At 35.0% G+C, this 12411-nt stretch overlaps 1 protein-coding gene across 1 annotated transcript; it reads right to left on the reverse strand.

The window, feature by feature from the left end:
- Positions 1–1370: 1370 nt before the first annotated feature.
- LOC128553134 (uncharacterized) lies at positions 1371–10779 on the reverse strand (the record flags this gene model as incomplete). The annotated part of the gene is given in 6 exon segments (XM_053534251.1): positions 1371–1432; positions 1877–2215; positions 3212–4816; positions 6657–6765; positions 7176–7366; positions 10631–10779. Coding segments are annotated over 4 exon segments (2052 nt in total), but the record flags the coding sequence as incomplete, so codon positions are not given.
- Positions 10780–12411: the final 1632 nt, after the last annotated feature.

Genomic DNA, 12411 nt, shown 5'->3' on the forward strand with positions numbered 1-12411 from the left:
TAGAAATTTACAGTTGGGGAGGTCTGTTTTTTTCAGTTTCTTCCCTTCAATCCATTCACAGCCAGTTAATATACAAACAGGCAAAATTGAGGTTACAAAAGGACAGATTTTGTTAGAAATATTTTTCATATCTACACTACTTATTTGAAAAGCTAAACAATTTTTAAATTGACTAAATGCATTTTGATAGAATATCTGACTGCTGTACTAAAGAAGTTACGTTCAAAAAGATTTGGGCCGAGACAATGTGATGGGTCGGTCAGGATCTGTGAACAAACATTTTTTTAAGATAGGAGTCGGCCTCGGCGTTGGGGTCTAGATCTAACATACTGAACTAAACAACTGATAACAAATGGTTTGAAAACTTTATATCTGAACAATATTTTCATTGTTTAATCCAAATATTTTTAACTGCATCCCCGTGCACGTCTTACAAGTCGGGCTTCGTTCTTTTTACTGTATCGAACAAAAGTAGAACGTGGCTACTCCATTACCTACCGGCACATCGAAGGCCATGTGTGGCACTAGCACAGACACTCCAGATTTAAAACAAATGTTGAACAACACCATAATTCCTGACTTTTTGAGTTTGGGTCATCAGCTACATGTATTACGGATGCATGAAATCCGATCAATATCATTTTGACGCATTAAAACGGCGATAAAACCTGTTTTGCTGTTATTATTCCGGACCGCGTAATCGGAAAAAAAAATATTTTTTTCGGAGACTTTTATGTACGTGCGGGCGGGTGATTTTTATTTTTTTTCTCGGGAATAAAATTATTGAAGCGGTAGTTCCGACGAACGACATATCAATTTGGTATGGCCCTAGGGGCACTGTTGTACCAATTTCTACACCGTAAGGAAAGACAGTCACTTGAAAGTGTTACAGAGACAGGGTACTGAAAGCTGTTAAACGAAAATACAAAGCAAATGCGTTCAAGGACTGGTCTTCTCGGTCTCTATTTGATCCATAGCAACGTTGTGGTTGACATGAGTGTCATTGTTTAAAAGTTTCTGAGAGATGAAAAAGTGGTACAAATCAAGTTACTGAAAATTTCCACTTTCCAAGGCTGAAAAAAGACGCAGACTAGACGCAACTATTCATCTAATAAAGCACTTGGGACTGGTATGTTTCAGTTACTTAAGGCCACACCAAGAGAAGACTACCCTACACCGTTCACCCCCTGGATTTCTCTACTGTGGAAAAGTGTATAAGTCAAGGGCGAATACTTTGAAGGGATAAACTAAATTTGAAGTCTGTACACATTATACTGTGCAACATATTCCAGCATGATTGCCATTATTTTTCGAATGGCCCTCGTAACTCTAGTTTTTAATATCTGGAAACTAATAGGAAACGGGAATACCTCTATTTGGTCTAACTGACCCTTACAAACAGTAGTCTGTAGGTCCCGTATCTGTTGTGACACTACAATCGAAGAAGTAAAACACTCCATAATGATCGAGATATTTTGATAAAAACATAGCTATCTTAAAACATTGTTTGCTAATCTAAAACAATGTGTTTCGGAGACACAAGAAGATTCAGGCATTTTAAAGCTTAAGCACAAACCATTTTTAAATAATAATTTTGAAATAACTTTAATTAGAGAACATTGAGATGTACTAAAATAAATGAGACGCGATTCAGCAGTTTTTGTTTTGGCATGAAATTCATCAGGCCACCAGGCATACACGCTTTGTAATTCATACTGATATGAAAGCAATGAATGCATGGACATATTCAACTGACAAAACCTATTAATATAGAACTGAACGACTTACTGTCGATACGTCGAACAATCTGTCATTCGTACATGTACATTTTATAACACCTGGCCTACTAAAATACCTGTAATTTAATTGCGTATACCTTGAATGTGGAAAGCAGCACACTGATCAATGTATACTCCCGTGTTTGACAAATACCTCGAATCTTCTATGCACAGTTTTACCGTGTGAGGCAATTCATTTGGGCATGTAAGAAGCCATTTCATGATGAAGTTTACAACGCATTTCATGAATCTGTCAAAGGTCCAGTCTGAGACGGATGTTAATAAAAATGCAACAGTTGATGTGTGCTCCCTGCTACAACTCGCCTCATTCATAACTTTCGACAGGGTGTTGGTCAATTTTTCATTCTCTGAGTGATTTCCATCCTTCCGTGGAGGTATGCCCATCTCCACAATGTATCCTCCTTTTAATATGTTCCCTACAATATAGAACACAAGATTGTTTTAATTATTATTAATATTAAACCAGATTGTGCCGATGATATGCACAATTACTCTTCACATAACTCGTGCGGTTTAGTGAAATTCAGCCCAATGGTATATACCAAGTAGCGTAAATACGACACATCTATTTGCGAAATAGTAGTGTTTTTACGAAATAAAAAAACCTGAAAATCTAAAAAAATGTCTGATTCACTTTAGGGGCTCCATAGTATCTTCTGTTGCAAGAAGTGAAATTATATTATGCTACCTTTTATAATAAAATGGGTATTGGGTACTTGTAATTATACTTTCCTTTTCGCCCATTCAGAAAAAATAAGATTTAAGACGAAAGCTGCAATTAAAAATTACCCAGATGGAGAATTTCCAAAGGAAAAATACATAATGAGCAAGATTTTCAACAATGCTCTGGTATGTATTTACAATAGATAATTTACAATAGATAAATCGACAGCATACACATACTTTAATTGTTAAACCGAACGCAGCTCTTATCCATTCCCATATGAAACAGGGGCAAACAAAACAATGTAAGTAAATATTAATTATGAACAGTATTCTACTGTTATAGAATAAGTGCAATGTTATCATGAATAAAACTTTGTTGAGGTAAATATAATATCATAATAATTACATGTTAATGAGAAATCGTCCCGGATACATGCTAGGGTGCCAACCATTTCCATCGTGTACGCAATGTCCCTTTTAAGAAGGAGTGCACGACTAACACATTTATAAATAGAGTAAAATTTATACATAAAATACTTTTTGTATCTCACATCAAAGTGATGTTAAATGACATGTTCCCTTGAATCATTTCTACAAAGTTTAAGTAAGACACGTTCAAATCAAACAAACATACATATTACTGTTTCGGGATATATCTAGCGTACTCTTTTCAGGAGAACATGTATACATGATGTACACGATGTTAATCAATTAAACATGTAACATAGATTATATAAAGCACCTACCTTGATTTTGACTTCTTCTTGTGGGTTTTATCTTAACAAATGCACTCACTTTTTCCAGGCATAAAGTCTCTAACTGAATTATTTTCTTGTTTTTAGAGACTGACCATTGGGTGTGATCGTCATGCACTTCTTTGAAAACTTGTGTTTTTTTGTTACCAATTATTTGAAAGTTCTGCTTCTCGAGTAAAACATGGAAATCCTTCTCTATCTGAGGAAATTGAAGACTTGAATCAGAATACAATAATAGCTGAACGGATTTATTCTCTGTAAACACGATCTCTTCTCTCTCAATAGCTTTTTCAAGTTTTCCAATGAATTGAATGGCTTTTTGTACTTTGTCTTTGGAACCATAAACTTCTACTGAATAACCCTTCTGTAGGAACTCTATCTTCACATTTAATGTTTCAGCTCGTTTTCTTATGTACTCGGAGTTTTCCAAATATCTTAAATGCAAACTTGAACGCACTAGGTAGTTGTCATTGACTTCAGGTTGCGATTCGATATCACCGACAGCCATATCAGATACAATGACTCGCCCTTCTTGAATATCCGATATCTCGGTCTGCACACTTTCTACAGCTTCTTTTAGACCTACTATATATAAAAAGCTATTTTTATCATCAAAGCCTACTACCATTTGACCCTCATACTTTTCCTTTAAATGTTTCAGAATCGCATGTTTCTTAGCTTTATCTCCCTGTATTTGTTTTTCCCATTCTACGATCAGGTTGCCAACATACGAAACCGCATTTAATAATTCCTTTTCATTAATACTAAATAAAGGTAGGCATGTATTTACTTGCTCTGAAACACAGTTTGGAAAACATTCTTCTAAACGCTTATTGACAACGTCTTCAACATGAAAATCCTCTAGAGCATTGCTTATCATGGCACAGAAACTCACATCCTGCGCTTTCAAACATATCCTTTTTGATTCCAGCTCACTGACAATTATTTTTACAGCACTTTCTGTGCCTTTTACTATGCACACAGTTTCATTTTCTTGATCCCCAGGTCTACACCAAACAGTACCGCTGTCCAGGTAAGCCTGTTTTATTGACGGGATTTTAAGTAACACATTTTTAACTGTTAACTGTCTTGTTATCAAAACTTCTCCTATCTCATTTTTACAGCCTGCAATAAAATGCTTAACGTTTTTCCTTTGTCCAGTTGGAAAAACAACATAAATGCGACATTGAATAACTTCAGCATAAGCAATTTCCTGACCGAATGATTCATTTAATTTCTCTGCTTCTTTTATGGAACCTTTCGTGTTACATTCAATCGACACTACACTCAGTATTGGACCAAGCTTGTGAACAGCATATTCGAAGACCTTTCTTGTGATCTGCCTTGCGTGTTCCTTATTTGAAACAGGAGATTTTATAGTAATTGAAGAGTCTGATTCAAATGTAATGTTTTCAGACGAAAAGTGTTTTCTACAATTGTCACATTGCCTTGGTGAATTCATCATATACTTCCATACCATATATTCGTGTAGACTGCATTCTAAATGCGGTCTGATTGTAAAGTTTTTCCTGGCGCCGATGCTGAAATTTACTTCTACCTGCAATTGTGTTTCACTTCTTTTACTTCCCAACTGACCTTAAATTTCGAAATGGCAAAAATCAAACTTTTTTTTTGGCAGTCAAACTATTATACAAGTAATACAAGTAACAATAATAGTTAAAGGGAAACAATAATAACTAGAAAATGCTTTTGTAAAAAAGCGCATGTCTCCCCCAATGCAAAGTCCTATAGGCAAGAAGTCAATAGGGGTCAGGAGCGAAAGTCAAAGAGACACTGATGGTTGGCTGCAATAGGGATCATCTACTTGGCATGTCCAGTCATCCCGCTAAATTTCAACACTCTTGGCCTAGTGGTTCTCAAGTCACTGTTCAGGCTCCTGTGACCTTGACCTTTGATCAGATGACCTCAAAATAAATAGGGGTCACCTACTCTGCATGTCCAATCATCCTATTAAGTTTCAACATTGTAGGTCAAGTGGTTCTCAAGTTATTTCCAAAAAAAAGTTTTACATGAACAGGCCACTGTGACCTTGACCTTTAATAGACTGACCCCAAAAACAATAGGGGTTATTTACTCTGCATGAACAATCATCCTATGAAGTTTCAACATTCTGGGTCGAGAGGTTCTCAAGTTATTGATTGGAAATGGTTTTCCATGTTCAGGCCCCTGTGGCCTTGACCTTTAACAGAGTGACCCTAAAATCGTTAGGGGTCATCTACTCTGCATGATCAATCATCCTATGAAGTTTCATCATTCTGGGTCAAGTGGTTCTCAAGTTACTGATCGGAAATGGTTTTCAATGTTCAGGCCCCTGTGACCTTGACCTTTCACAGAGTGACCCCAAAATCGTTAGGGGTCATCTACTCTGCATGAGCAATCATCCTATTAAGTTTCAACATTCTGGGTCAAGTGGTTCTCAAGTTACTGACCAGAAATGGTTTTCAATGTTCAGGCCCCTGTGACCTTGACCTTTGACGGAGTGACCCCAAAATCAATAGGGGTCATCTACTGTTCATGACCAATCATCCTATGAAGTTTCAACATTCTGGGTCAAGTGGTTCTCTAGTTATTGATCGGAAATGGTTTTCAATGTTCAGGCCCCTGTGACCTTGACCTTTGACGGAGTGACCCCAAAAGCAATAGGGGTCATCTACTCTTCATGACCAATCATCCTATGAAGTTTCAACATTCTGGGTCAAGTGGTTATCTAGTTATTGATCGGAAATGGTTTTCAATGTTCAGGCCCCTGTGACCTTGACCTTTGACGGAGTGACCCCAAAAACAATAGGGGCCGTCTACTCCAGCAGCCCTACAACCTTATGAAGTTTGAAGGTTCTAGGTCAAATGGTTCTCCAGTTATTGCTCGGAAATGAAGTGTGACGTACGGACGGACGGACGGAAGGACGGACGGACGGACAGGGCAAAAACAATATGTCTCCTAGGGGAGACATAATAATAACTTTCAGATCTTATCATATGTAGGCAAACCAATATGTAACACAATAATTACGTTTGATACGTTGTAAGTAAAATAATGTCTAAAGTGTTATCTAGTTTATGAAATGAATCTATATATTCAAGTATCATTTCAGTATATGATTCACATATTATTTATCTTGTAAAACCTACACACATAAATGAAAATGTCGAAGACTGTCAAATTTTAGGTGTAATTCAAAATTAATAACAAACAACTAAAAACTTAAATGAAACAAAAACAGTACGCATGTTAAAAAGACTAATAAGACTATGAAATGTGCAATGAGAATATGTTTCCTGATAACAATGATTTGACCCGTACATACTTCAAAGACATTAGTTTGACAATTGAGAAATTTGTTTGCCAAGGGACGACAACTTTTAATTGTATAATATGTCTTGTCTTTTATAATTCGGATAAAAATGAAATACATACAAATATTTTCCCTGCGAGCTTCACTTTGTGCTTCCATCTTCGACATTTTCCCTGTATCTTCGTTTGGGGTTTGGTGGTTTAGAACTACACACTCCTGTTTATTAATAGGCTGAAAGTCATTAACACAATAAAATGAGTTTTAAAATACAAATATATATTTCCCTTTATCAAGTGAATAACAAAGTCCGTACTCGAAGTAAATGTTATCAAAATCAAGGTCCTTCTCACCCCTTTCTATATGATAGTGGTGCGTAAATGCTAGGAATAAAATTATAGATATAGTAAGTCAGAACTGACACCATTCAGCTTGGAAATGGCTTATATTCTTGCTTTCTTTAACGTCACTCATGCTGAAGATGAATTTATATAAGCCTCTTGGATAAGTTCATGATTCAATCCATCCACAACACTAATAACAAGACAACATGCATATTAGCAGCATAGGAATATGAAATAGATGCTTTTTAAACAAATCATTCCATTTATACTATACTTTTTCGTTCAAACATAATGACTGACCTGACCATTATGTTCTTGCCATGAAACTCCTGCCTCATCACTAATGCTTCCTGTAGTCTCAGCAGTACACTGCGCAGTGAAAGTTTCTGACGGCACATCTAGCCCATGAGATTGGTCATGTATGCCATTGTTACCATGATGTTGCGTCCACGGCAGCTTTCAACCCTGGCCCGCGGTATTCATTCCTCAGCCTTAATATCATTCAAGACTTTTGATTAAAGAAACTTCATGGACAGTAACCAGGAATCAATTAAATTTAGGCAAATGTTTTTTCTTCAAAAGCTAAAACATCAATTCAATGCAAAACTATTTCGTTTAATTTTTCTGCGTAACTTGAATATACTAGGTAAAACTCCGTTAAATAAAACATCAATGGCACTGATACATCAGATCGTTGTACAAGAAAGCGCATATCAAAACCAATTTGATCTTATATAGATTAGTATAGATAGTATTTATACATGTCCAAATCTCTAAATCTAAGTTCTAGAATCCTGTTCATATTTTGTATGTATATATGTTAAATGTGTGCTATGTAATTGTAAAGCGCAATAGAATATTTTATAATTTTTGCGCTATATAAATGCCATGCATTTGTATTTGTATTTAATAACAGTTACTTTGACCCTACTTGCCACAAACTTAGACCCCATACCTTTCGACATCCTATTCAGCTACCTATATACAAAGTTCCCTCGCAATATTTCATTCTAAATTAGGGAGTGGAAATCTTTTGTTGTATTTAGTGACAGCGAGATCCAAACACTTTTTATTGCAGCTTGCTCTACAATTTTTTTTTGTGACAGTATGTCCGTCCCATCTGATGATCTCAGCCGGTATAAAATATATGTTAGTAACTGTGACCTTGTCCTTTGCCGGAGTAAATATTACTTCCCCTCAGTTGATGTAGATTAATTAAATTATGATAGAATTGAACTTGATTCCACTGACACCATGTGCAACCCTAACCTTGCTAATTCTTTGAGCTACTTATATCCCAAATTTAATTTCAATATATCAGTCCAAACAAAAGCAACTGTTTTTCTTCTATTTTTAGTAACAGTGACCTTGATTTTGAGTTCGCTGACCCTAAATGCAATCCAAACATTGGTCTTACTATAAACAACATACAGACCAAACAAAATCTGTAAAAAGATACTTTGGAAGCACAGAAGTCAACCAAGCAAAACAATAGCAGTCTCGGTTTGATTGAGTCTGTTCATGAGAGGTAATGAAATATGCAACACCCCTCACACCCCCTAGCACCGGCTTAAGCGGAACACATATATGGAATGGACGTCATGATCCCAAAGGACCAGAAAACATAACAACACTAAAGTGTCATTTAAACAGCTGAACCAAAACTAAAGTTATTAACGGACGGGGCCCAAATGATTTGTTGAATTTCTACTGTCTTAAGTATGATTTCAGGAATTATTTTTCAGAATTACATTCCAAAATAAAAAAAAAATGGATGGAAGAAGACCGCGAATGAGTTTGATTAGCAAATATATTCATTCAGCTGTATTCTTTGTCGTTTGTTCGAACACTTCTGTATTCGCATTTGTAAACATAATGAAATATCTCACCACATGCATTGCATATATACATTGGGATGTTACTTAAGCGCTAAACCGGTTCGGTAAAGAATCATATTGATCAAACGCAGCAAGAGTGAACTGTGTCCCTACGCAACATATGTAATGAATTAAATATCGTTTTATTTAAAGAAATGCAACTGTTTAAACACTATTTACACTATAACACAAAATTATACGAGAAAATCTCGTTTAAACACAACGAATGAAAGAAGTAAATGGTATACTATTATTGACACTTGAGGCATGGAATAAATTATGTGATATTCATCACTAGAAGGAAATATCGACCAAAGCGCTAGCATCTATCAAAATAACATTTTCAGACCTAACTGCAGTATCCACAATTTATGTGTTTTAGAACGTCAAAATATAAATAGTACGGAAAATGTGACGTTATGTTTATGACTTCATTTAATTTGATGAAAAAAAAAAAAACTTGATAAGGAGACATGTTGTCCATGATGGCCTGTCGTAGGCAAATGGGTATCTATTATGTATGCTGTGGCCATGAACTTTGACCACATTTTCTCAGAAACAAATGGGGTTATCTACTGAATACAGACACTCAAGACTGACAGACAAAGCCTGCGGAAACAGCCTGGAGTTCACTGTGACCAGGCCGTTTATTGACCACAGGCAATTATGTAGTGTAAGTGTTTTCAGTCTGAGTTAACTGTAACATTGACCTTTGACCTACCGAGCCTCAAAAGAATAGGGAATATCTATTGACCACAAGCAATTATCCTATGATAGATGTCCGGATCGATTTTGTGGAGAAATAGTAATAATATGTTTATCCGTAGGGTAAAAGAAAAATGAAGTAGAAATGCGTTCAGAAGAAGTTTGTCTTCTTTCTCGGATTAAACTGCATCAGAATCAGCCAGTATCTCCCACATAAGGACGGCGTTTTACGAAGGAGACTTATGATACTTTTATCAAATTTTGAGTGGAAGCCGTGAAAATTGGGTTCGAAATGATCTTCTAAAATAAGAAAGTGATACTTTAAAAAAAAATCACTGTTATCTGAAGCAACTCGCATGACTTTAGAAATGAAAAATACGGGGTTCATCAAAGCGTGAATAAATCAGACTGATTAAAGTAATCTGTATATTAGAATTCTATTAGTGTAACATTATTTTGACGTTGACCTAGTTTCAAATATTTAATTTGTGTAGTGGATACAATATATTTAATTTCCTTATGATAAAGTTGCTTTTTACATATACAGAAATCCGTTTAAATTCGCCAAAAGTTTAAAACGCTGTACAACTATGTTTCTATAGTGTGTGAAAAAATCGTTAAGCTCTAACAACACTCACTGCACATGTTACATGAACGAGCACCTGTTCCGTACCGAGATGGAATGAAAACGTGCAATACCCCTGGCTTTCTTTAAAGCGAAACTCCATTATACAAAACAATATTGAATATTCAAATGAACTCGTGTGTCAGTTAAATATGCTTAGTAACACAATAAAAAATTAAGTGTATAAAAACAGATATCAAACAGAATTTAATTATGAATCTTCCGTTATTTAAAAAGTCGTTAGAAAAAGTAAACATTTAATTGAGATATTGGTCAGTTCTTTACTTCCTTGTTTCTGTTTCGAAAACGAAAGTAGAATTTTAAATACTTATTTACTCGTATAGATATCACTTGTTCCGTTCATTGTTTATTTCGACCTTTATTTTTAAAAGCAGTTAAAACACTAACCTACCTCACATCAAAACAAAAACATTATTTCTCTGGCCATAGTTCGCGGCTATCAATATGGAAAATCCCATATAATAACGGAAGTTTAAAAATTCAGAGACATTAAAAAGTCAGTCTATCAATAACTATCAATAACTTACCGGAATGATATCACCGGGTCAAATGTATCCTTTGAATGGAATCTGACTGTTGTTCAAATAAAACGAAGTAGTATTAATAGTATAGCAGTATTTCAAACCGAAAGTAGCTTTGTTAAATTTTGTCCTGGTTTGATAAAACCCGTTCATGTTTACCGGAATACAACGTTCACTAACTTGCGTAATTTAGACGAAAATTTTATTGAAAAGATTTATTTGTTGTATTTTCAACTGAAGTTGAAATCTGTAGATCTAATGTGTTTTGCTTGTATATATATATATTCTACAGTAAAGTCAAAACAATAAAATGATCTTTAATATTCCATGCAGGTCTCAGGAACCAATTATGTTTAGTATTTCATCCAAAAATCATATAAGAACATTGCCATAACTTTCTAACATAAGATAACCAAAATTGTCAGAAAGTTAAAACAATGTTCTTATACGATATTCAGATGATATTTACATGTGACTGTTCAATTAACACCGGCGGAATGTAGACGTGTTCATGGGGCAGGGTTCGTATTACGGTTTGGGTATAATTTTCGCACTGTGTATTTTTGTGTTGAATATGTTACGCTTTTTAAAGTCCATACCGTTGAATATCAAGACATAACGGCAGCATTCAGTACATTATTCAGCCTGCTTTGCTGCTTTTAATTATGAAATCATATAACAAGTTTAGCAGATCGATATCACACAGAACGTACAAATAACCAATAATTTCAATATTGAAACGGCAATGTCTACTTGTTCAAGAATAATCATTTTTAAAGCTTTTTACTGCTGCTTTGAAATATTGTAACGCATACATCAAAACCGCACACATTATTCTATGGCAGCTAATGAGGTCCGCATCCGTCTGCATTTTTCTAACTAGACCAAGCTATTCTTTCTTTGACATTCTAGTATTTGTCGAAATGTTGTTGTTTTTTTTCACAAGTTTAATACATTTTCTTTTACCTAATTAAACATCCTAATTCGTTACAAAATAACTAGGTAAATGTGATCAGTAAACTTATTTGTTAGGCTATCTTAATTTTATAAGAAAATTTTATTTGGTTGCAATACACGAGTATTTTCAATTGGTAAGACAGATCTATATAACATGGCCGTTCTAAAACTCGTAATAAATTAGCGCCACATTGCATTTTATTGACAGATTGACAGATTTTGGCAAAAACATGATGTTAACATTCGAAACCTCGATAATAACAAAACAGTAGCAGAGGTTTCCGTTGATTCGCTGTTGATTCTTAAAAGTAAAAATGCATTTACAAATGACTTACACTGTCAGTTTCCTATCGCGGTTTATGAGGTCAGCAGATGAATATTGTCTAAATGTTAATTTGCCAAAAGTAACTGCCTAAATGGCTTTTGCCTTCGGTCAGTTTGCTGTTATTATGTGATGTTTGTCATAAACTATCCTTCAAAACATTCGTCAGCCGATACCGTGTGATTTTTCACTTAAATAGCCTTTCAGACACAAACCGGCATAACCAAAACAATCATTTTCAATTTATTTTTCTTACAACATACCTACTCACTGTAGAAGGACTTTTACAGAGTAGATGCCCACATATTTTTATTATTCTAAAGTGACAATAATTTAAAAGCATGCATTCACCGCAGCAATTAAGATTGTATTGCTTAGCCTTGACACAATTTTCATGATTGTAATTAATGTCTCATTAAATCTCACGGGTAACTCTACACATTTTTCAACCAATTCAAACTCGCTATTCAATAACAAGTGGTCTCCAGTCGTTTGCAGGCCCGAAGAC

Source organism: Mercenaria mercenaria, unplaced genomic scaffold (assembly GCF_021730395.1).
Source record: "Mercenaria mercenaria strain notata unplaced genomic scaffold, MADL_Memer_1 contig_3519, whole genome shotgun sequence".
Classification (NCBI taxonomy): Eukaryota; Metazoa; Mollusca; class Bivalvia; order Venerida; family Veneridae; genus Mercenaria; species Mercenaria mercenaria.